General features: G+C 32.5%; 2 protein-coding genes across 5 annotated transcripts in view; both read right to left on the bottom strand.

Annotated features, from left to right (window-relative positions):
• Positions 1-25,711, bottom strand: part of LOC140676130 (four and a half LIM domains protein 2-like) — a 77,159-nt gene that overhangs the window by 29,130 nt on the left and 22,318 nt on the right. For 2 of the 4 annotated variants that reach the window (XM_072910855.1, XM_072910854.1), the window contains exons 2-4: positions 9,082-9,256; positions 7,184-7,417; positions 6,717-6,926 (exon numbers count right to left, since the gene is read on the bottom strand). In XM_072910855.1, coding sequence (XP_072766956.1) covers positions 6,717-6,926; positions 7,184-7,417; positions 9,082-9,256 — 619 coding nt within the window. Of the gene's footprint in view, positions 1-6,716; positions 6,927-7,183; positions 7,418-9,081; positions 9,257-12,845; positions 13,856-21,973; positions 22,213-25,711 lie in introns of those variants that run through there. The other 2 variants (XM_072910853.1, XM_072910852.1) reach the window with 2 other exon arrangements.
• The window catches only part of LOC140676129 (uncharacterized), a 42,447-nt gene continuing 38,709 nt past the window's right edge, over positions 21,974-25,711 (bottom strand). The window contains exon 3 of the mRNA XM_072910849.1: positions 21,974-22,266. Coding sequence (XP_072766950.1) covers positions 22,221-22,266 — 46 coding nt within the window. The 3' untranslated portion in view covers positions 21,974-22,220. The remainder of the gene's footprint in view (positions 22,267-25,711) is intronic.

Here is a 25,711-nt window from a genome sequence, read left to right as displayed (position 1 = left end):
AACCATCGTCTATTAATTTCTATTAATCTATTAATAATATTATATATATATATGTATATATATATAATCTTCTATTAATTAAAATATTAATTTCTATTAAAAAATTTTTTTATAATTTTGAAAATTGCAAACGTACACGTCCAATAAAAAAATTACAACTGCTAAGAGTTAGAATTTGGCAATGAATAAAATAATAAAAAATTGTAAAAAATTATTTGATAGAAAAATGATATCATCAGATTTGAGTATCTAGTAATGGCTCAGTGGCCAAATTGAAAGGTCGATTATTAAAGATGCTTATTTTAAACATTTAACGATCTTGTTGAGTTTTTTTAGAAATGCGATACCATCCATTAAAATTCCATAAAGATACGCGCCGGAAAAACGGGCTAAAGAATCGCGAAACATGCCGTCACGAGTGGGTGAGCATCGGCTGCGCAATCCACCGATTCGGACCACTTCTTCGACTGGCGCCGAAAATAAACGTATATGTCGACAGCGTATCGGGATGCAAACCAAAATAAATCGATGTTACATCTTGTGCGGGGTCTCGCATGGATTCACTCGTCAGATTATTTGACATGTCAAAGTTACACGTTCGGTGACACAACACGACTGCGATGAATCCAAGACGATAAAGTTTTTTTGTTTAAATAAGGTAAGGTCTACGTAATAAGATCAATGTAAGAAAGCTCATATCATTAATCTCCAAGCAGTTTGAGCAAAGTACTTAGATAAAAAATAATTGCCCTCTTACACGTACATAAATGCATGTCATATTTTTTTTCACATGCTTAATTGTATAGAAGGAATAAATTTAAAAAATAGTATATAAGTATACAATAAATATAAGAAAATATCTAAATTATATAAATTTAACATTATAAATAACGACATAATTTTTTAATGATCAATCATTGAACCGTGCATTAAACGTACAATAGGACTATATCTAATCGAAAAGCAAAAACTATGTTTGGGTGGAAGACCTTGACTCTATCCATAAAAGCCAAGAGGACTCGTAGCTTATAGTCTACATGCCGTTTGTAGCTAATCGATAAATTATAAAAATAATGAATCAAACATTCCGACTATCTCCAGAAAAAGAAAAGGAAAGACCGATTGGTGTAGTAATACTGACGTAGAAGGAACACGTGCTCGCGATATCGCATTCTATCGGCAACGGAGGCGAAGGGATCGAAATTAGTCGACCTCCTTGTCTGCGCCCGGTTCTTCTGGAGAGAAACGGAACAATGCCAATGCTATTTTGGTCGATGATCGAATGGCGACGAACAGCGTGGCCACGGTCGAAGAAAAGCGTGCCACTGGATCTGAAAACTCCCGTTCGCCACTCGTTCGCGAGATGACTGAATTAGATTAAAGCGGCTTGTCTAGTCTGCTGCCGTACCGAAATTATTCTCTCATGATTGGAAGAACCCTTGTCTCTTTAATCAGCCCTACTTCTATTTGACATCGGGTACCAGCATTGAACCGACCGTGATCTCATTTCACAATTTGCACAGCCTTTATATACATATATATGTATTCTCCTGAATTCATTTCTATCGCTCAGTTTTGTCGACAAAATATATTATTCGACTGTACAATTCGTTTCATTACTAGAATGTTCCTGATTTTTTTTACGAAGCAACTGTCCTTTGACTACAGATTTTTTTACATTATATTATTTATCGTGAAATAAATAAGTTATTTATAAGAAGTATACAATATAGCTATACATATAGTTGAAATTGTACTAAAAACCTTAAATTAAACGTGCCAAGTTAAAAAATTGTGTTTAAAAATATATTCCTCGAGTGCTCTCAGAACTATTTGTTTCAGTCAATAGACAAGCGTGTCAGGAGTAATTAATAGCAAGAGACTTGACTGATCGAGACGAAAATTCTGGCAACCAGGAAATGGTCAAGTGCAAAGACCTAGCTAGAATGTCTGGCGTTTGAAACGCGCAACCCTTAGCACGTGGCATTCTTTACTGGGGTGTCACTGACTTTCTAATTGTTTTAGACGCCATTCATCTGTAGATTACACAATGTTGGCTGTCATTACATTGGAGTTATAAAATGCTATTTATATCATCCTACTCGATCCGTTTTATCATCTTATATATAAAATGTTCATATATATATATATATATATATATATATATGTAAGCAAATGATATTATAAAAAAAATATTATATTTTTTGTATTTTTATCCCACACACTTAATCAAAATTAAGTTATACTTGATTACATCTAAAACACACCTAGCATTAAAGATAAAATGGCAGATTTATTACTGTGTATTTACTACTTGTTTGTGTTACTTATAACACATATTTAATTTTTGCGTTTACTAAACGCATAAACATTTGCCAATAGCATGTACATAATATATTAGTGAATACAAGACATGATAAATCATTATTCGCAATTAATCATTGGAAGTCTTCTTTAAATACGAAATCTTTACAAATTTGTAACTTTGAAATTGATTGTGAATTGATGCTGCAATCAATTTAAGAAACGCGAAAACAATTTCAATAACAACTTACACATTACCTTACTCTCAATTATTTTTCGATATTTTTATTTATAAAATAAAAAAATCACAAATTATCATAAGAGTATATTTAACATTAATGTTTTCAAAAACATCTTTTCTTGAGAAGCACATTTTAAGAAAATTATTACTTAATTGTATGTGTTTAATTAATTTAAATTATGGTAAATCAAGTTAAAAAATGCAACATTATTTAGTAGATATTAATACATTTGTTATCTCAAGTTCGTATATTGATTTCTGCGCAGCAGTTAAACGTCGCAAAAATACTACTCTTGCCCCAAATAGACAATGTGCCAGAATTTTACGGCGATGCTATTACGACATGTTGCATCACTGTTACGCCAGGCTTTTGTATAAATTCCGCTACTTGCTTGTTCAAAGCTCAGAACATTCGTAAAGTCTCGACAGGAAACATTAACTGCCGCACCGAAAAATCCTGCGTCTTTTCGCGTAACAATTTAATAAAAAAATCATAGTTCTTGCACGATACAATAAATATTCAGTAAATTACATCAATTTCGTGTCTCATCGATCTTTCGGACTGAAGTATTTATTAGAATAATATTAAATTGATTTTTTCATAATAATTTAAATTAAATATCGCGCTATATTATATTATTCAATCATATTTTCTAATGAATGATCAGAGATAATTTTTAATTCATCATAATATTATGAGCATATTGTGAATTGTTTTTGTGTAAATTGTTCTGTATTTTTAGGCGCGTTATAACACGTCGATACGAATGGGAAAGGGAAATGTATGTATGTTGTTCTGGGATACTCGTGTTTGCTTATACTTTATTATATCAGATATACAGATATAAATCGATTAGCAAGTGGCTCATCTCGCCGAATTTTTACTGTCTCGCGTGATTTTTACGGGCGATTTTTTTTCGATCGCGGACATCTCTTGGCAGCTGACCCGTAAACACTTTTCCTTGCGCAGTTATCGCGCAACCGTGTCTGCCTACGCGCTGGCGCACTTCACTTACCGAAATTCGAAACCACCTTTCCCGAATGACCGCAGGCCGTGGTAGCCACGAAGGATTTCGTTTCAAGAAAAGACACGGTCACTTTCTTTTCAGTTTTAATCAATTAATGGAAGAAAGAGATCGCTCGATTGATTATACATGGATCGAAAATATGAATTCTACTATCGCGATAGGGAATTACTGCGATTTATTCTCGCACTTTCGTCGTCTTTCGTTCCCTTCCTGAAACTCTCTGACTGGCTCTAATAAAAGATCCGAACGGGTCACTCTCTGGATAGAAATTCTGATCGTGGTGGGAGCTTCGACAAGGAATCAAAATAGATTACCGACTGGCCAAAGGATTAAAGCACGAGATTTCCGGTTGGATTAAAATCAATTTGAGAGACGACATTTCTTGAGAAAATAGTTAATATTTCATATTTCGTGGATGCATCCAAATTCTGTCATCTCAAAGAGCCAAACAATATACATATTGAAATGTGATATTTTTACATCTCAGATCAATCTTATGTTACGTAATTCGAGATTACATAAATTACACGAAAATCATAATTTTTAATAGTAATCTGAAATATAATTTATAATACTCTAATAAATATTTTGAAATAAATATCTAATTGTAAGCACTATTATCAGCTATAATTTATATAATTTTATTTTACAGAAAAATCTAAAATCTTTTATTTTAGTTATAGATTTTGTAATCAATCTATGAAAAGTCATTCTTATTATTATATCTATAATTAAGATATCGAGGCGCTAATCTTCATATTCATCAAAATAAATCCCTCTTTGTAGACTTGAAAACTTTTTATATTTTAGTAAACAAAGTAATTAAATGATTCTTTATTTCGATATCTTTTCAATATAAATAGGTTTATGATACTCAATGATTTATGAAACTTAATGCTCCGCTTTTCATAGATTTTTTATACATTACTTTTAATTTTTTGAACGCAATATTTTATGTCATATAAATTATTATAACCAATTGACTTGTGGTAGATTATTACAATAAAAACTGAAACTCTTCGCGAACAGATCGAGACGATCCGCGTTGTCGTAATATAATTTGCATTGCAAAGTTCTGAGAGTGATGAACGATCGAGTATGATGTACCTTCGCTATCCTCTTCGCGATCTCTATTTTGGTTCATCTAAATAAAGCCGAAAGTGGCCCAGTTTCTGCGCAACAAGCGAGACAACAGCGCACGATCTCACGCGACATTTATTATTATTATTTAGATATTTTAAGAAGAGGATAATATCTTTTCTTTTATATCTATGTTGCGCCATTTCACGTAATATTTCATTGTATATAATGTATGTATCGAAACAAACTGCGATGAGCAGATTGCATATGTATGCGCATGCATTGTATATGTCAACTTGTTAGATACTCAAGTAAGAACTTGTGTTAAAAAGGTTGTGTTTATATATATCTTCAAATTTATTTTATCATTTGAAAAAAAGCCTATGTATCAAAACCTATAATGCCATGGTCAAATATATGTATGTGCCATTTATGCAATGTCATTTATACATACAAAAAATACATTTGCAAATGTATTTTATATTTTTTTCATAAATAAAGAATTATATTATTCCAAAAAGAAGGTGTTTTCCAGCTTTTTTTTTTTTGAAATTGTTAATTTTTTATATTTTTTTATATTTTAAATATGCTTTTTTGTGCGTATGGCTAATATTACACAGCTATAGTATAAAATTTAATTGCAAAAAACATATAATATTATAATAATCTGCCAGTTTGTTTTGCATACTTTTGTGCAATGTAAAGATAAATACGCATCTCTGTGGAGAACCGGTTGTAGCTTAGTGATACGCGATCATTGAAAACCAAATTGCCGATACACTGAACATTTACCTTGACAAGAACTCTTATATTTGGGTCATCGAGATTTCAAGTTTTCTTAATGTAAAATCAATGCCATCAGCGTAATAAAACGTCTGGCAAGATGATGTAGAGTATCTTGCACGAGGCAGAGCCTCTTACAGAGCCATATCGCGACAATGCCTTAAATGGGCACGTCGGCTCTTTCAATTCACATTCCGGGAATAAAATACACTCGGGTATAGATCAAATTGCGTATAATTAATTGTATCCTTCAACCTAATATTGTAATATTAAATTATAAACTATACCAAACCTTCTGTTTGTGATTCTTTTCTCTTCTTTAAAATTTTTAAATTTTTTATACAATATTTTTTACCTTTTATGTAATAATGTATTAAATGATCGGACTGAATGAATTCATATCGATTTTTATGCAAATTCGCTTTCATCAAAATCATATATTTCGCAGATATTGATATCTATTGCCAATGCCACAATTTTGCAGAATATTGTAAAATATCGTCGCCGGTAAGGCAGACGGCTGCGGATAAACTCACTATCCACTGCGGTCTGACGATTACCTGCTTCGACTATTTCGACTTTTCTTCATTAACGCCTAACGATAATTTTGTTTCTTAGTAAATTTTATATCATCTATCTGTTGTTTTGTAAAGAATGTATTTATAAAATATATAGATATTTGATTTATATCAACAAGAAAGAGTTCTGATTTTATAGTTTGTTTAAGTATAGATATTCTATAAAATAATTAATATGGAATATTTGAAAAACTTTTCTACAACTTTCAAGCATGACTTGAAAATTGTCTGTTTACGTTTATATGAAATATTACATTAAATTTATATGAAACAAATATACAGACATAATTAATATATTTTTCTCTCAAATTTTTATATTCTTATATTATAAACGTTTTCTATAATTTTCTTTTTAAGTAATTAATATCACATTCTTCCTCATTTTTATTTAACTTGTTAATTCTTGGTATTCAATCTTATAATATTCAAACTGCACAAATAAAATTTAAAATATTTTAAGAATTTATATCTTGGTCTTATTCTGAATGTATTAAAATTTTATTTTATAATAACAAAATATTTTATAGATTATTTGACTAATAGGATTTCTTATGATACATAACATTACTAGTTGAGACAGTATAAATTTTTTATGCAAATTGTACACAATAACAGATCACGAGAATATTAAATTTCAAATCAGCTAGCTCTATACATGTTTCATATACAATAAATAACGGCTTTAAAAATATGGTTACTCACTTCGTCACATGCGGCACATCTCGCTTTAAGCTGTTCCGCATAATGCCTCTCGCAGAAAAGCGTGTCATCGTGCACGCAATAAGCAAGATCGACAAGAAGTTCTTTACAATCCGCACAGTAGAAACATGCCGGATGATAAAGGAGACCCAGTTTGCTGGCTGACACAGCGAGGCTGCCGTACTTCAGGGACAATCCACACACGCCGCACTCCTGCAACAAAAGTGGATATTAGGAACCTCGACGCTGTCAACATATGCAGATTCGTTCACGACTTGAAATTAATTTCAGAAGCGTTCTATATAATGTCAGCAATTTCTTTTTAATAATTTGAATCAATTCTTACAGTTGTTGATTTCTGATAAATAATGAAATTAAATTAAAATAATCTCGATTGACGAGCAATTTTCACGTTATATAAAGTATTTCTATGTACTTTTCGCTGAAGTGAAGACTAAACCTATACGTACGAGATCTCTTTCGAAAACTTCTTGCACGCTACCGATATCAAGGGCGATTTCGTTTCTGGCAGCCATAAAATCGTCGGCGCTGCTGGCATGTTTGGGATCCAAGTGTCGACAGTAGGCCCTTGCTAGATCCTGTTTAGGCAATTGGATCGCCAACTGACGATCTCTGTGTCGCTCGCCAGGCGTGCCGAGTCTTGGTATAGCGATCTCTGGTAGCATCGAAAAATATTCTTCTATCTGCGAAAAATATTTCGTGTATATTAATATTTCGTGTATAATAAATTACAAGCATATGAATACTGATAAGTTTTTTATTGTTAATATATGCGAACGTCGACGTAACAAATAAGTAAATAATTCTTTAGTTAATTAAAAAATATTAATATTTGTTTTTTTTTAATTTCTTATATTTTAAATTGAATACCAAAACGTAAAAAAAGATTAAAGATCTTTTAATGTTAATTTATATAAAACTAATAGTTTTTTTTTTTTATAATACGGATTATTTTAAGTTTTTATATAAAATTGAAGAAATTATATTAAATATATATATGCTTCTTGAATCATGTAATAAAAAAGATTTTACTTTGGCATGCCCAAAATAATATAACAAACAATTTATGAGAAAAATTCGAGAGTCTGTTTTTTGAATATTTATTTGAAATCTTTTTAATTATGTCATAAAAATTATTGACATAATAATAATAAAACCGTGCAAATTGATAGGTGTAAAAAAAAATCTTATAACTGTGAGAGAAGTTTTATAATATACAGAAAGTAGACGATTTTAATCTTCTTTGACAACAGACATTATGTTTATGATAACGGTATATCTAATTACAGTATCTCTTTACAATATCCCTCTTGGAGAGTATCGGTATTATTGTAATTGTGTTTTTCTCCGACTCTTGCACGTGAGAACTACGATTTCTTTTTCGCTTATGTTCCATGACGAAAGAACGTGGTAACAAGCTACACGATGCGGTTTCAATATCCCACACGAATATCGAAAACATCATAAATGCATAACAGTGCTGATTGGTCGCGAGTGGTCCGGGCTCGTAAAAAACACGAGGAGCGCTCCGTATAATATATAGCACACCGGCGGTGATAAAGTCCAGCTCTAAGTCATAAAGCTTTGCGCCGGAGCTTTTTGAAAAATATTGAAAACTGGCGGCATGCCAGGCAAGATTCTCGTCGGCCGTCAAACGTCTTGCGCATCTATTTTACTATGTGTACGGCTCCGCTTCTACCTTTCCTTCGCCCACAATCATCCATTATTATCCTATTCGCTTCGCGATATAAACCGCAAACGACTGTTTAGGGGAACCACCCTGTTCGCTGCACTTCGTGCACGAACGGCGACAGACGCATAAAGATTTTCCAAAGACTAGCATGCGATAGTATTCTTTCATTTTTAATTTTATATGGTTGTATAATATTAAAAAAATAACTTGAGAAATAGAGATACTTCTGTAAAAGATAAAGGTACATATAAAAGATGATTTGCTGTGATATAAGTAAATTGAAAGAATAAAGAATTATTGTTTGATGGGGCGATATTGCATCTATAACTTTTTGCTGTACGAACCGTTTTAATTAATTGGATGCACACAAATAGATGGTAACATATTTCTCACTTTGTATAATAATAGATTTTTAATTTTTTAATGCACTATCTATCATATTATTATTACATGTCTTTAATTAAAAAGTAAATGTTTAGCTCCTGATGCAATTAGGAAATTAAGTAGGTCGGACATAGCGTTCTCTTAATATTTCTTCGTACGCATATAATAGCTCGTACATATAATTGCGCTGAAATGTATTTTGATTAATGTCTATTCTTATAGTATATAACAAACACATACAAATAAAAAGAAATAAAAAAATATATTTACTTTATGCGATGGAAGTCCGGGAGGTGCCCAAGCGAGGCCTCTTTCTCTAGGATCCACACCAATGGGTCCGCTCGACTCGTCGCCTTTAAGTCCTAAACGTGACCTAACAGACACCCACTCTTCGTGACAAACATCATGGGCTTCTCGCGGACATTTGCAGCTAGTGCAGTTCTTTCTGAAAGAGAGAGAGAGAGAGAGAGAGAGAGAGAGACAGAGATAAATAAATTATAAATAAATAACTTTATATTATTTGTGTACCATATAATTGATATAAACTTTAATTTAATAATAGATTATTAGAATCTTGAGATTTTATTAAAGCCTCTCGATTAAATTTTTTCTATCTAAGAAACTCTCGGATAAATATTTGATGTTGTTCATTAACTCTGGACATGATATATGAAAGCAGGTGTCCAATAAACTTTTATTATCTTTATACTCGTGAGTCAATGATCGTCTTAATTAAACTGAGAACCAATAATCTTTTTTTTTTTTTTTTTTTTTTTTTTTTTTGCATTTCTCTTATTCCTACAATGTAATTGCTGTCAGCTCTAAACGTTCATGACTGGCTTTCCGACAATTATCGTCATTTACTAATTATTAATTCATTTGCGTTATGATGCTAAATATTGTTATCGCGTTAATTAATATTGTTAAACATGTAATAAAGTAAAATATTAATAAAACATTATGGAAAGGTGTTGAAGGGATCATCGCGAACTGTCATCAAAACTTGCGAGAATGCAAAATAACAGAAATTTAAAACAAGAAGATAAATTTAAAATTTTGAAACAATTATTTGCATACTTTTCATAAAAATAGATAGGTATGAAAAATTGCGTTTTAGTATTCGTCTCATTTTGCACGTTTATATTTTACAATCTCTCATCAGTGACAATTGATAAATCGTAGCTCGAATAGCTCTGTAACAAACGTGGGTGAGATTAACGCGACAGGTAAAATATGATATTCATAGCTCGGCGTAAAAAGATATCGATAACACGTGGGTGCGACAGGAAATTTTTACTCGCGAAAAGAGCGTATTCGGGACACCGGATCGATACTGGGACTATCGCATCGAACGACGATCGTAATCAAGGGGATGCATTTGCGGCGTACATTTATGATGGCTTGCTACCGCACCCTTCCGGATGTCGATTCCAAGGCCACTGAGACTCTAACTATAATGCGAGGAAAACCTTTTCCCTCGTGGCTATATCTACGTATGCGATTGGCAGATAAGAACTCGAATCATATATCGCGTAGCAATAAGAATCTATTCTGTTTCTTCTTATATCCTTCTTAAATCCACATATTTTTATTTTAAGACCGATTTACACGAAATTAATTTGATGCAGACGTCAATGTAAAGTAAACATTTTAATAGTAAATTATTCCTCCCTTTTTAGATCTTTATAGAATATAAGTTTTTGCTTTAACTCAGCTTTCATCATAACTACGTATATCAAAGTGTTATGTAACTTCTCTTTAAATATCTTTTTGATCGACGTTTTACTCTATATTAATACATACATTTGAATTAAATATTAATAATTTATATAAATTATTAATATAAGAATAATAATATTTATGTATAATTTGTCTTCTTTTTTATTATATTATTATATTGCGTTATCTGCTATATAACAAGTTATATAATTTTGCATTCCTAGTCTTTAAAATATTTCTAATTATGTTTTATCTAAAATTTTACAATCGATATATATAGTGACATATTAACTTTATAATAACACATAAAAATTCGGATATTAAAAATGATTGATGAATTTATATCCCCTATTGTATTTTTTTTCTTTTTAAGAAATGCCTTCGAAAGCATAATGTCACGTGGATAATGTCAGTCTTACAATTATCGTGATTACCAACAAACCGTAACACGGTCTCGTGAGAAATTCTGTGCTAAAAAGGTCATTGCAGAAAGGCATTTATTCATCTCTTTTTCCCGATAGTCTTATTACAGCCTACCGAATTTACACGCCACTCGGATGCGTTTCAATATTTTACATGAGAGTACAAATTAATATTGAAATTAATATTTCGTTAATATGACGAAAATGTATAATATTATATTTGTATGTGAATTCGTTCGAACAATCGTGTGTACATTTGTAGTTACTAATTCGAAGACATAAACATATAAAAATCTTTTTTATTTTTATCTAGTTAGTATCTTATGTTGTTATGACAAAAAAATCAGATATGTCCAATGAATAATGAATATAATTAAAAAATATATATTAAATAATAATATAAAAAAATTCAAATTATAGAAATTTATTTAGAATTTTTTAACATTTGAGTGGAACTTATTATTATTATTATTATTATATATATGTGTGTGTGTGTATAGAGACTGGCTTTTTTTTATCAAGTAATAATTATTTTTAAAAGTATCACAAATTTTAATAAAGTCAGATCAATATACTTTAATTTTCATTATAAAAATTTATATAAAATTATTGTTACACGGTTTTCCTAAGAATTCATTATTTGTGTATTAATATATCTTGCCACGTATCTCTCTCTCTCTAGTTTACTTTATGATATTAAAAAAATCAAACTTAATTTTGGGATTGTATCAGATATCCGGTTTTGATACGATAAGTTAATTTGTTAAGTAGCAGATATAATGCGTAGAATAACGCGATAAATTCTACGAGAGTTCTTTTTTGACAGAAGCATATAAGGGACGTTGTGAGAAGGCGCGCGAAAAAGAAAAAGCACGAAAGTCTCATCTGTCATGAGGCAAAAAGGAGTAGAAAAACGCGACATACCATAGTATCATTACATTAACACGGCTAACCGAAAAAAAGAGGCGGAAAGAGAGATGACAAATATATCTCGTCTTATAAAAAGATTGGTCTGATAAAATTTCTTTTAATATTGCGTGATATGTATGCGTTAGAAAAAAATTATTTCCGAAATATTTATCGCAGAGAATCGCGTGTAGAGAACTCTTGCAACAATCTTTCGTGCATCTTATGTAATATAATAAGACAATAATAATAACGATGAAGGATAGACTGCGTGCCTAATAAAATCTGATTCGTAAGCAGACGCGTATAAACGCGAAAAATCAACTTCATTAACCTACAAACATAGCCTGACATAAATCATTCGGGTGGGTTTGGCTTGGCGTTGCTTTCTCGCCGTTTTCCATCGTAAAGCAGTCACTGGGAAACTATTACAAGCTTCACCTAATTGATACTAACGGCAACTAATTGCGTTCACGCTGTGTTCACTGGTCGTTCGAATGTTAGCGGCTTTTTAAAAGCTTGGTGATTGACAGACTGTGACATCTTTCGTAAACAAATTTGGTTAACGATTATGAGTCAATTAAATAAAAGCTAGCTTGATTTGAATGGAGTAATTTAAAAAAGTGTTTTTTTTTTTTCTCTCTAAAACATCAGCATAGAAGAAAATAAGTTTTTATTCCTTGAATTTATCTTTAAAAAAGAATTTTTTTTAACTATGAATCAATATATTCTCTGAATGATGTTACGTTGATTTTATATAAAAAAAAAGACGCTTAAAGTTTCCCGAACCTTGCAATGTGAAACGATTTTCTAAAGATTGTTTCAAGATTATTATAAATGTAAAATTTAATATGTAATAGATAAAATGATAAGAAAGTATATAATATGTGTCTCTTATATTAGTAACAAGAGTTATATACACAATTATACACTCACAAGTGTCACGTATCGAATCGGTACCATCAACCGTCATGTACACGTAATTACCTAACAATCAGCTCAAACAACTCGAACTGGTCGAACACCTTGCAATAGAGGTGCAGTACCCGGACGCAGGCCCATTTCATGCCGGGCCACGGAGCCAGGCTGAGATCCAGACCATCTTCGAGAGGACACTTGCCGATCGCCATGGTCCTTCGGAGTTCCGCGCCGGTGATGGTGGGATATCGGTTCCTCCGGTCCAACATCGGGTTCCGCCTGCGTGTTTGCGGCGATTCCGCGGAATCGGAGATGAAGCTCCGTTTGATTTCCGCGCCCGACAGAGTGGAGTAACGATCCCGCCGGTCCAGGGACGAGGTCTTCCGATACAAGTCCTTCTCCGGGACGGACGGACATCTGGTACGCATCGCGACGGATTCGTGAAGAGGAGGGCTCATGGGCCGCTTCTTCGGCTCTGGTATACGGACGCGGATGCCCTGTGGCTCGGCGCCCGGTGTCGGCACGCACGACACCCGCACCTCCATCTTCGGGCCGTCCTGGTTCCCGGGCCCCTTCGGGCTCATCCTCGTCGGGCCCGACAGCAGGGTCGGCGTCGTGTGACGCCGTTGCAATCGTTCATTCAGGGTGACGACTCGATAATCGGCATCATGTTTCCTCGATTTTTCCCTCTTGCTTTTGTCATTCTCGTCTTCAGAGATACTAATTTCTCTCCAACTTTTTCGATCTCTTAGTTCGTTGCGATCATTTCACAAGCTTCGGAGTAATGGCAAGAAAGTTTATTCAAAGGATAACGTTTACGTGATTATTTTTAATTTAATGTTTTAATTAAAGATTGTTAGACATCACTGAAACGCGATCATCGATTATAAAAAATTGGCGATGAATATTTACTAGAGACCCCGAGACGCATGAATTAACAACTAGAGGATAGCAGAATTTATTCGTTACTTTTCAACTTGGCAATATGTCCTCTGTAAGAACATATGTTTATATTTTTTTACGGACGGCATATTGCCAAATTTATATTTTCTATAAGCTTTCTTATTTTTCACTTACAATACAATGTTTCTAAATTATGACTCATAACATTTGCATTAAAAGTCGGAAATTTTTTTCAAACTATATATATAAAATTATTATGTGTGTATAATATATCATAAGGTATATAATATACGTATATTCGAGCCAATCGAATACACTTATCAAACGTGTTTTGAGATTATCTACTTTATCTCGTCACATTAAACGAAACGCGTGGACATTATTACGTAAACATTGTGTCGGCGTTGTATTATATATCGCGTGCGAGCGCGATGTAGTTTATAATTTAGGCAAATCGATATTCACGGTTTATTTTATGATCAATGGCGAGTGGGTGCCGGCTATCTTTGCGAAAATAATTGCACTGTGCCACGAGATGCACGACGGGTGAGCGAAACGCGGGCGCGTACGTATATTTGAATTTATTTTCATTGCGGAAATCGCCACGATTCACAGTCGTCCGGTTATTTATAGTGGGGAAAGATCGTCGGTCCCTCGTCCCGCTCAACGCGCAAAAAGGATCTGGAACTGGAAGAGCAGAAAGATCGACATCAAAGACAAATATCGTTAGTCGCGAAACTGATCACTGACCAACTTAATAACTAATTGTTTATTTGACATATCGAGGATAGCCTCGTTTACTCGGTTTCATCTCTTTGCCCTTTCTCAGTTTCTCTCTCTCTCTCTCTCTCTCTCTCTCTCTCTCTCTCTCTCCCTCTCTCTCTCTCTCTTCCTTTTTTCTTTCCCTTCTTCTCGTTCCAACACTAATGTCAGATCATTTTAAGTAAATCTCAATGCCGTCAGCTTACTAATCTTTCAATCGACATGTTCGATTGACTTATCGAGGTTGAATTTAAAAGACACGTCCATGATCTTACGTGGCTTTTCATATGTGTATGTGTTAAGCGAATAATCAAAGTGCCGTACGCTGTCTCGCCGGTAGATTATCCTGATAAATCTGACATTAAAGATAGTGGACTGAAAGAACGTGGTCAGCTTTTCATATTGTCCAACTTTGATTCAAAAACAACGACAGAAAGTTTTTCAGATTCTATATAATGATAGAATTTTTCTTGAACTGGTATGCACATCGTTATTTTTTTGTAACCTTATTATAATATAAATTATTAAAATAAATTTAATATACTGAAGTATGATATTAAATTTTTTGATCTCTGCAAATAATGGATAACAAACCAATAAGAATTCTACGTCTTCCTCGAATCTTTATAAGATACAATAATAGCAATATGTAAAATATTTACAAACTTCAAAAATAGCTTGAATTAATATTGTGTATCTTGAAGTTTTAAAATATTTATAAATATTTAGTATATATTCATTAATTTGTGTATAAAAAAGTTTAGAATATTTCTAGAACTTTTTTACAAAAAAAATTCACATGATTGATTAGAAAGCACACATTATTTATCGGCAATCATAGAAAAGAATGCCACCAAAAGAATATGATCTTTGGACATGTTGACATTTCACGTAATTCACGGAAATACATTGACTCAAATTGCTATTTTTGCACAATTCTGTTGCACGCGCTGAATAAAACATGCTGACTGGCGTCGATGAAAGTTGTATAAAGAGGATTGACGTAAGCAAGAGGAGGTTCACGCGGAACACAATGACTAAATTAATGGATTATTATAATTGAGAGTTATAATGTTAATAATTTAATAGCGCGCGTACGCTTTTCCATCTTAGAAACGGTTTTACCTGGAAAGCAGCTATTTTGCCCGCAGGTGAATCATCGCGGTAGAGAGGATGCCTGTTAGTCAGTTACAGATTTGGTCTGCCAAGAGAGAGAGTAAGATCTAAAACTAGGATTTCCCGTAGATCTTGACATATGCATGAAACAATAATCATCATTATACTTATCCGCGGAAGTCGTGCATCTCCACTGATACAGCGATACACATGATTCTTGAAGAAAGAACCATATCTTTCGAGATGAAAGTTATCTCAGTGTGTAAAATATAATGTTTAATTAGCGTGGATGGAAAAAAATAAACTAACTAAATAGAGTTGAATCAAATAAACATTTCGAGCGAAATAAAATTAAAAAAAAAAAGAAACATAATAAATTCTTATAGATTGTAAAATCGTAGATTATTCGATACAAGTTATAGTGTGTAAATCGCTCAGTCGACTCACTGACAGGTGTCGCGAAAGAAAGTAGATGCTCGGAAGTTTTCGGCTTAACACAACATCGTGCCAACAAGCTAACCAGGAATCGGATGCCGCGCTCTCGGCTAATAGCTATTAATTAGATAAATGTATGCTATATTAAGCGCTGGTAATAGTCGTCGTCGAAAATAGACGCAATAACGCACGATACAACGCAGCTTCTCGTGCTTCACACGAAATCTTTTGGACGCTCCCGTAAATAATAAAATAGTAAATAATACAACGGGAAAATGACAACCCGCAGGGTCTGACCAAGCGCGTCTTTCCTCACTACAATCATATTATGCGTCACAACAAACTGTAGCTCTATAAAATAAATGCGATTCTTTCGCGATTTTTTTTTTTATAATGTGTTTTTATTATATAAATGTTTCTTCTGTTAAAAAAAATATTACAGCATCGCGTTTATCCAACTGTCGTAATAAATTTTAATTAATTTTATTTTTCACTCATATTGTCGTTTGACATATTCATTGAAATATTCATTACATTCAGGTCAAGTTTTTTTCTATACATACATTTGTGAATTTTTTTAAATTCATAAATAGACATCACATTATGTTGAATTGAATACAGAATGTGTTAGCATTTTATAGTAAAAGAAAATACATGTATATTCTGCACCAAATAGAAGAGTCAAAGAAAGAGAAATTTCTTATAGCGCGTTTGTTTAAATTTAATTATTAGACTTTCTGCCTTCATCAAAATGAGTTTTAAATAATTCAGAAATATTTTTATTTATTTTTTTATTTATTTTTATTTTATATATTTTTATTTATTGAAATCGATTAGCATCAATACTACAGCAGAGTTGTCTCAAGTCATGTAATAATGATTGACATAAGTCAAGCCGCCGAGTACATGCACTCACATATATTCTCGCAGATGTTTTTTAAGACGCAGTTATCCTAAATATATAATGCAATTTCTGTAATTACGCGTTTTTCAACCATCTGTCACTATAAATCTCATGGGTATCCCGACGCGAATGTAAAATCATGATTTTTCAACTGTCACTATCATTTTCCTCAGAATCGTTGATACGATTGTAGTGAGATATGATTTTTTTTCCGACACACTGTAAAACCGGGAAAATTGGATCTAACTTGGGATTAGGAACGCAACGACACGCGCCACGCAAGAGTGCATCCGCAGGAGAAGCGTACTTCAAACTGGCGCCATGCGCTTCGACGACGACGACGATGACGATGGTAGGTGTGTACCTATAGTATAGTTTATACCGGGTGGCTGTGAGAGAAACGACGTGCCGTCGCGATAGCGCAAGCGCGACTCTGCTCGCGTCTGTTGCTCATAGTCGAAAGCTCGGCCAAAGCTCTCATTAACTTGGTCGAGTTTCAAAGTAGCTTGTAGGCCTCAATCGGGTGCTTTCGAATGACTCGGAACATTCGACGCAAATGGGAATCGTTTGTCTGATGTGACAACATCGTGGAACAGAAGGAAATTTCGCGAAATGACGATGCAGTATTTATTGTAGTCTGAATTTAATGCATAATGGCCGGAATAAATTTAAAAAAAAAAATATTTTAATTTATTTTTTTTTTTTTTTCGATTAAGAAAATATAAAAAATAATCGATTTTTCAGAAGATATTGATTTGAAAATTACTTGTTGAATTAGTTTTATTAAGAAAGTTTAGTTATTCAAATTAATCTTAGACTCCATGGAATTTTATGAGTAATTTTTTCATATTCAAATTAACTAATCATAAATTATTCAATCAGATGTTATAAATAATTAATTAATTGGTTGCACGTATATGGATTGTAACTTTATCATTTGCCGCTTGCGACGAAATTTCTAGATGAAATCACAGGTGAAAAACGGTAGCACGAACAATTTGTGTTCCAATAAAGGAACACAAATCACGTTGCAAGGCCGGCGTTTAGCTTCGATTCCGACCAGTGTCGAGCGTGTAAGTTGCCGTGTAAAATGACACTATGGCATTTCGCTTGGCTCGTTAAAGAAGACGCGTGTTCGATTTATGCACGCTGCAGACCATAAGGCGAACACTCAGCATTTCCAACGACATGAAATTTTGTGTTCTTTCTATGTATGTGTAATAACGTGAGGTGGTAGAAAAATTGCTTTCATCCTAGCGTTTAGAAATTCAAGAAAATAAGTTCTAGTATATATATATATATATATGTATACTAGAAGAAGAAAAACTTTTTCTTTGTATTATATAATATATGTAATTAATTATATATATTGTAAATATTTTATTATTTATTATATATAGTGGCGGTATTTAACTTTTCAAATTATGCCGATCGTGATATATATTATTCGCAAATGTATTATTTCGCAATGTCTTTGTAAGAAAATCAAGCGACTTTTTTATGATTACTCAGATTAATAAAAACGAAAACTGAAAATATGGTAGTTTACATGTATGTCTTAATAATTATAGTAATTTTGATTCACGTCATTTAACTAACTCGCTATAAATCATTTTTCATATAATAATTGACTAATATATCCGTGATAAATGACAACCGTGCGGCGGGCCACGTGTTCAAAAATTTTGCGTCAGAGAGGATATTTGAGCATTAATTCGTTTGACTTTACGTAAGGAAATGTTGATGAGTAACTACCCGGTGCGAGTGCATTAGCCAAGCTCGATGCGACGGCGTAGTTTCGCCTTGCAAATCCGTGACATAAGTTTTGACAAGGTTTTGGCAGACTCAGTTCTTTGGCCAACGAAGACCCTCTCTCGCGAGATCGGCCGTAAATGCTGCGTCTCCCTTTCAAACTTGCACACCGATGTATGGGATTTACGAGACACGCCACGCATGCTGGTATAATTCAAGTACTATTAACAATGATTAACAACAGCATTAACGACTAAATTATAATAATCAATCTTTACATCTCGAAAAGGAATGGTTTTACTTTTCATTTAAATTTTATTTCATATATTCGTGTATACAATTATTTCGCTTTTATTACCTTTATTATATAGCTCTACTCACAAAATATTAAATATTATATAGAAAAATAATATGTAAATGCCATTTTTTGGTGTCACACATATGTGCTTTATTCTAAATTATAAAATAATAATTATGATTGAAAAAAACCATTGAAATTTATAGATAGTGTTTCGAAAATTGCGTGTACATACGCATATTAAAATAGAATGCAACTCTAAAAATTATGTCAGTTTACTGATAATGTACTTCGATATATTTTTTATTTTTTTTTTATTTCTTTAGAAAGACTAAGTCTTAAAATTCAGGACGATAACGTTATTTTAAAATTTATTTGTAATAACTGTAAATCCAAACTATCACCATAGCATTTCGTTCATTCATTCATTCGCTTGATTTATGTCACTGTAGAGATTTAGCTACTCTAAAAATTTTGCGTTGTTTGTTATTTGTTGAGATGGTACCTCGACAGAGAGAATAATGAGCTTCGACAAAGTCGAATCGCGATCTACGGAGAACCGGATTTGCCGAACGGATCACCTTGGCAATGAGTCCATAACTTATTCTGGTTCACGAACGCACGAAGATTAATCTTCCGAGAGTTTGACGTCGCGCTGTGTGTGCTGGGTTGAACGACGACTAAATTCTCTGGTAAGACTTGGAACGCGCGGCGCGTGGAAGCGTGCGACTTTGTTATAGCTGGCCCTCCTTCAAATGGCACCTTAATTAGTAATTGACTGCTTTATTTAGCGAAACTGCGCCGTAACCGGTATAGTCTTTTATTATTTTCACTCGTGACACATGACAATGTATTTATAATTTTACGTTCGATCCGTATATATGTGAAATTTAAAGATAAAAAAAGTAACAAAATACTGCATTATTTACTTGCAACTTAATTTTAAGCAAACTATTTTCGAAGTTATACTACGTTTTTACAATATTTAAGTATATTATATTATATAATTATTTAAGTTATACATATCTAGATATTTTTATCCAATTGTACGTTTTTTAAAGTTAATTTTGAAGCTCTCTTTATCGTTTGTGTTTGTATATTCGATCCTCGAGTGAATTACAAGATATTGTATACACGCGTTACATAACTTTAATGACGATTAGACATGTTTGTCAATTTAAGCAACGCAGTACAAAATCTTATAAGACGATTGATCGATCTTGTTATCAATTATGATTATGTTGATTCCACTGGATAGCATATCGCACATGGGAGATTACTGTTGGATTTGTACGTCTTTGAAACATACTCCATACTACTAATATAAGGCCATTTCCGCACGACTTGTATTACGTAAATATATATGTCCGAAAGACTTAACGAGAAAAAGATTATATATAGTATTTAGCTTAATACATTTTTTGTCGCGAAATGTTTGCGCGAAAGAAGATTTAATCAACCCATGAAATAGATGTAAACGTATAAATTGCGAAACGGACACAAACGGATTTACAAAAATTACTCTAAACACATTCTATAAAACTAACATTTCTTAAATAATCTCAAAAAGAAAGCAAAATATAAAAAGATTCACACAACTATTGATGTGACTATTGATAACTTTATAACTGCGAGTAAAATTAGATATTTGTTAATAAAATATTTATATAATTATTAATTTTAACATATTTTATTCTACCTTTCTCTCTGTTTCTCTCTCATATTTTTTTATAATATTCGCATTTTATTATTATTATTTTGTTATTATTTATATAGTACTTATTTATTGTTTTATATTTTATATTTATTATCAATTTTATTACTTTCTATTAACGCTTAATTTCTTCAGTTTATTCAATAATATTATCTTGACACATACATTGTTTTCCATGCAATCTATATTAATATACAATATATTAAATAATCCAAATGATAAGTCATATATAATCCAAAACGTTCACTTTACGTTCTCATTTCATTCTCAACACACATTTATCATCGAGCGAATAAAATAATCCAGAGTAAATTTCGAGGCGTGCCAACTCAATGCGATCGAATCACATACAAAATTCTGTTCTTCTGTATTTTTCGTTAATTGAAAACTCCCGAATTCGTAGCTTGACTAACATGACGATATATGTATATCTCGTCGTTATATAATGTTTTCCAAATATGATATATGTTATCTTACGCCTATCTTACGTCAATTTATAATCGTTTCTGCGAGGGTGCACAAACTAAAGCCCGCGGACGAATTAGTCGCTCGACTGATCCTATAAATCCGAAGAAGTTTAGCTTCCGCTATCACTATCACAACGTTCATCGATAAATCACGGGAAGAACTTATGAGCCGTGAAAAGCGAACAGCGACAGGTTACTCTCCCTCGGGTTTCTGCTGAGGCATACGCCTCGGTATAACGAGGATGTTTCGTTAATGACCTCGTTAAATGAAAGGACGGCTGTTGACCTCTATGCGCGCGTGATATGTCGTTTCCTTTCACGACGATAAGTCATCCTGACAGTCACCATTGGTGTCAACCGGTCCGGCAAATTGTTAGGGAATACGTGGATAATTTGTTGCACGTTTCTTCTCGTATTGATCATATAATTCGCTCGAAATTGCAGACTCCAATTTATATCCACTAGTTGTGCATACTAATGACCCGTGTTTTACGTTGTTATTTCTTTTACGTAATTACTTAGGACTTTTGTTTATAAAATATTTAAATTAATAAATAAGTATATATATGTATATACATATATATTTTTTAAAAGTGAGATATAAAATTTAAACCATAATCATGCATATCTCACAATTCGAGAAATTTTTAGTAACATTTTTTATATAATATGCATATATTTTTTTATATTGTACGCATACAACTCTCTTATTTGTATTATATTTTATCAAGATTCCAATGCACTTTCATTAGCATGCATTTTTTTACGGTAAATTAAGCAACGACAAAATATACGTCTTTGCTTGCGTGACGCGATATGCATCGATAAAAATAAATAAATTCTTACACATTGCAATCTCTGTTGCATCTTTGTGGATCCTTGTACACGTGACGATCAGGTTCCACGGCATCTTGCGGTTCGACCGGAGGAACGCCGATCGGCGATGCCCCTCCGAGAAACAGGGAGGAGGATCTGCGAGGACCGCGTCTTCTCATCGCGAAATTCCGCTCGCGCGACGGAAACCGTGGTGTTTTCTTCTTCATTTCCGTCACTTCTTTCACCGAGAGCCCATCGTCCCAAACCATTTTTCGAGCTATATTGTTCCGTCAGGACGGGACTTTAATCGCAGTTGATGAAAACTGGAAATTTGGTACGAAGCGTTTTTAAAGAAGCATGTTATCGCGTCGAAATGAAATGATAAGAGAAAACCGCGCGCAAAATAACTGAGAAAATGCGACGGTGTCGATGCTCCGACCTTCGATTAGATGAAACCAAATCAAATGCGGGATTGTCTACGACTGTAACATTTTACTGAAACACGTGATTTGATTAAATTAAATTAAGTTAACGCGGTTACGAATCGACTGCGCTTGTCCGCGTAGCATTAAATCCGCCTATTCGCGCGATTGATGATTTAAAAAGTTTATTTTATTTATAAAATAGCCCTCTAAAATAATTTTACCATTTAGTCGCTTTATTTTCTTTTAAAGGTTAATTATCCAAAATCTTTCAATTTTACATAAAATATTGCAAACAAGTTTCTCGTATAAATTTTAAGTAATTTTTTTTGCTAAAAAATAGTCTATTTTAAATTCGTATAATAATAATAACTGACATGATGAAAATTAAATACAATGTAAATATTCTTACATTAAGTACGCTATTAATAATATTGAATTTATTTTTTTTAATCAAACTGGTTGCACTAGTTTTCTCTTCCCATTGGAAGAAGAAAGATAAACTCTGAACTAACAATCAATTTAGTTAAAAAGAATAGATCTATCAGTGTTTAAAATACTTAAATTATTTAAAATATCAAGGAAAAAGTTATGAATTTTTTTACGTCGATTCATAAAATACGTATTATCATGCAGCTGTCTCTTCGATATTCTCGTATTGACCGACGTAGGTAATCGATGAATCATGTCTTTCTCAATACATGATTTGCAAAAATACAAATGTGATTGAATGAAATTTAAGCAGCATAAATATCAAAATGTCATACCTATTTATACATTATGACTGGTCAATTATATCTCTCTCTCTTTCTCTTTATTTATATAATTCCGAGAATTACGAGTTTGCACACTAATTACTAAAACGAAAGATTTATTATATTATTGCATCGAGAAAACTTTAAATATAAATATGCAGTTATTATTATATTTAATTCTATTTAATGAAAAATTATATTTCGCGTAATAAATTTCTTGAAATATTTTCTCGTTTTTTCCACTGTAGCATCAATTATTACTACACACTACCGTTAAGCAAATCGTACGATTAAGCTGATGCTTTTTAAATGATTTTTACCGCTTCCTCGGTCGCATATTTTTTAGATTAGCAAAAAATCTACTTTATATGCATTTTTAATTAATTGCTGTATTACATTGCAAAAATTCAAAAACAGAGAAGTAAATAATGAAGTTTTACACGCTTCGCGTAGCAGAATGACATGCAATATAACGTATCACTGTGTCCTTGCGATTCTGCGTCAGTCAAATGCAATATGCTTTTCTTCAAGTTTCATCACTTTTAACCTTTAATTAAAATTTTTGTATTATAATATGTTCTTGTAATTTGTAATTTATAGATTTTATAGAGAATAGATTTCTATCAATATTTTCTTCTCATATCGAAGCGCAATAAATGGATTCTTTACTCAATTCCATTTATGACGCATTATCTTGAAAATCTATTTAAGACGCGTGCGTAATCGAGCGAGAGTTTATTTCCGATTTTAATGTAGAATCTGTCAGATCGCGCGAGCTCTACCGATTATGCTAAATCGTCTTCCGCGTCGATTCGCGCACGAGTTTCGACTGACTCAACGTCTTCTACGAGACAAGACAAGGCGAGACGAGGCGAGACGAGGCGAGGCAAGACGTTTTGTTCGTTGAAAAAGGCACGATGACGACCTTCGGACGTTGGTTTGCATTACGAACCATTGTCCTGGATAGGCTCGTCTGCTTTATATCACCGTCTTCCGCGCTGATTCTCAATTATAACAAGCGTATTCATCATACTCGATGCGTATCTAATGATCGCGTGAATAGTGTTATTTACTTTCTCGTGAATGCATGCAAACATGGAAAATCATAATAATATGTATAAAATATATAAATATAAAATATGAAAAAATTAAAGATCGCGCGTGATGGTTTTTGCTTGATGTAATTTGAAAAAAATTTCTATGATAAAAATAACAGCTTGTGATTTGCTTGATTAAAAGATTGGAAATAATTATATGATTAATCTTTCGATACGTTAAAATATAATAAAAAAAGATACAAATGTATGTGATAGATTTGTTTAACAATATACACGTTTGTCACCTTGATCGTAAATCATTTTCTAGATAATTCGAAGATACCCGTTCGTTCGCAACTGTTTCGCATTACGGCCACATTAGCCTCGTCTGCGTTTATCTTTATAGTTCGCGTATTTTCTTTAGCGTATACGTCGGAATGATCTTCCATGAATTGCAATTTCAAGCGGACCCGGTGTGTGCCACACTGCACCGATTATAGCACTCGAGTAAAGACAGACGCTTTCCATTAAGCAACTGAAGAGGAAAGTCTTGTTTTCTCGATACATTAAATTAAACTTTGACAGACGAAACTGATAGTGCTCAAAAACAAATTGACATTGCTCTTATCGAGACTCTGAGTCATATCTCAGACTACAAAAGAATCTATATGTATTAAGATATATTTTAATGGAAAATTAATATTCTCGATATATACATATATCCCACATGAGATATTTTAGAAATATTTTTATAATTTACTATATTAAAAATTCAAATAAGTGTATATATTTGTATGTGTGTGTATGCAACAGATATATAATAAATTTCTATTTTTTGTTGAATAAAAAAGGATTATATTGTTATAGATCTTATAACACAAATTTTAAAATATTAATATGTGTGATAACACTTGTGATAATGTGTTATTACATACGTATATAAGTACTCGCTATTAATATTGAAAAGGACCAAAATATCAACGTTGTAGTAAATATTCTGTGATTTCATCTGACACGGTCATTTCTGACCTTAATGTTTAACGAGAATGACAATTTTGAATTATTTACGGCTAGTCTCTGCACAGACGCGTCGCCGAACATTTCCGACGAGTGTAACTGCCAAATGAAGTAGAGAAATATGATGTAAACTACCTATATTGCGTGACAGCTCGCTCGTCATCATTATCTCTAATGCCTCGATGATGTTATGCACGCAATTGTCGTATTTATGTGAATTTAATAAATGACGATGAGAAAAGTCTCGACTAATTCACTTAATAAAAATTACAAAAAAAAATATTCTTATTTTGACAATATCTTTAGTTTCAAAATGTAAATCTTGAAATGAGATTATATTGCGTCAAACAAAGAAAATTTGCTTGGATGAAGACATTTTATATAGTTCAATCAAGAAAAATATATTCTTATTATTTAAGAATAATTTTGCTTGAATGGAGAGGAAAAAATGTTGGCTAGAAAATAACACATGTTAAAATCGAAGATTATAATTGTCTTAGAGTTAAAATAATTATTTTATTCTTGAAATGACAATTG

This window comes from Anoplolepis gracilipes, chromosome 2 (assembly GCF_047496725.1).
Source record: "Anoplolepis gracilipes chromosome 2, ASM4749672v1, whole genome shotgun sequence".
Classification (NCBI taxonomy): domain Eukaryota; kingdom Metazoa; phylum Arthropoda; class Insecta; order Hymenoptera; family Formicidae; genus Anoplolepis; species Anoplolepis gracilipes.
The sequence above is the reverse complement of the archived record's forward strand: the minus strand, read 5'-3'. Positions and strand labels throughout refer to the sequence as shown.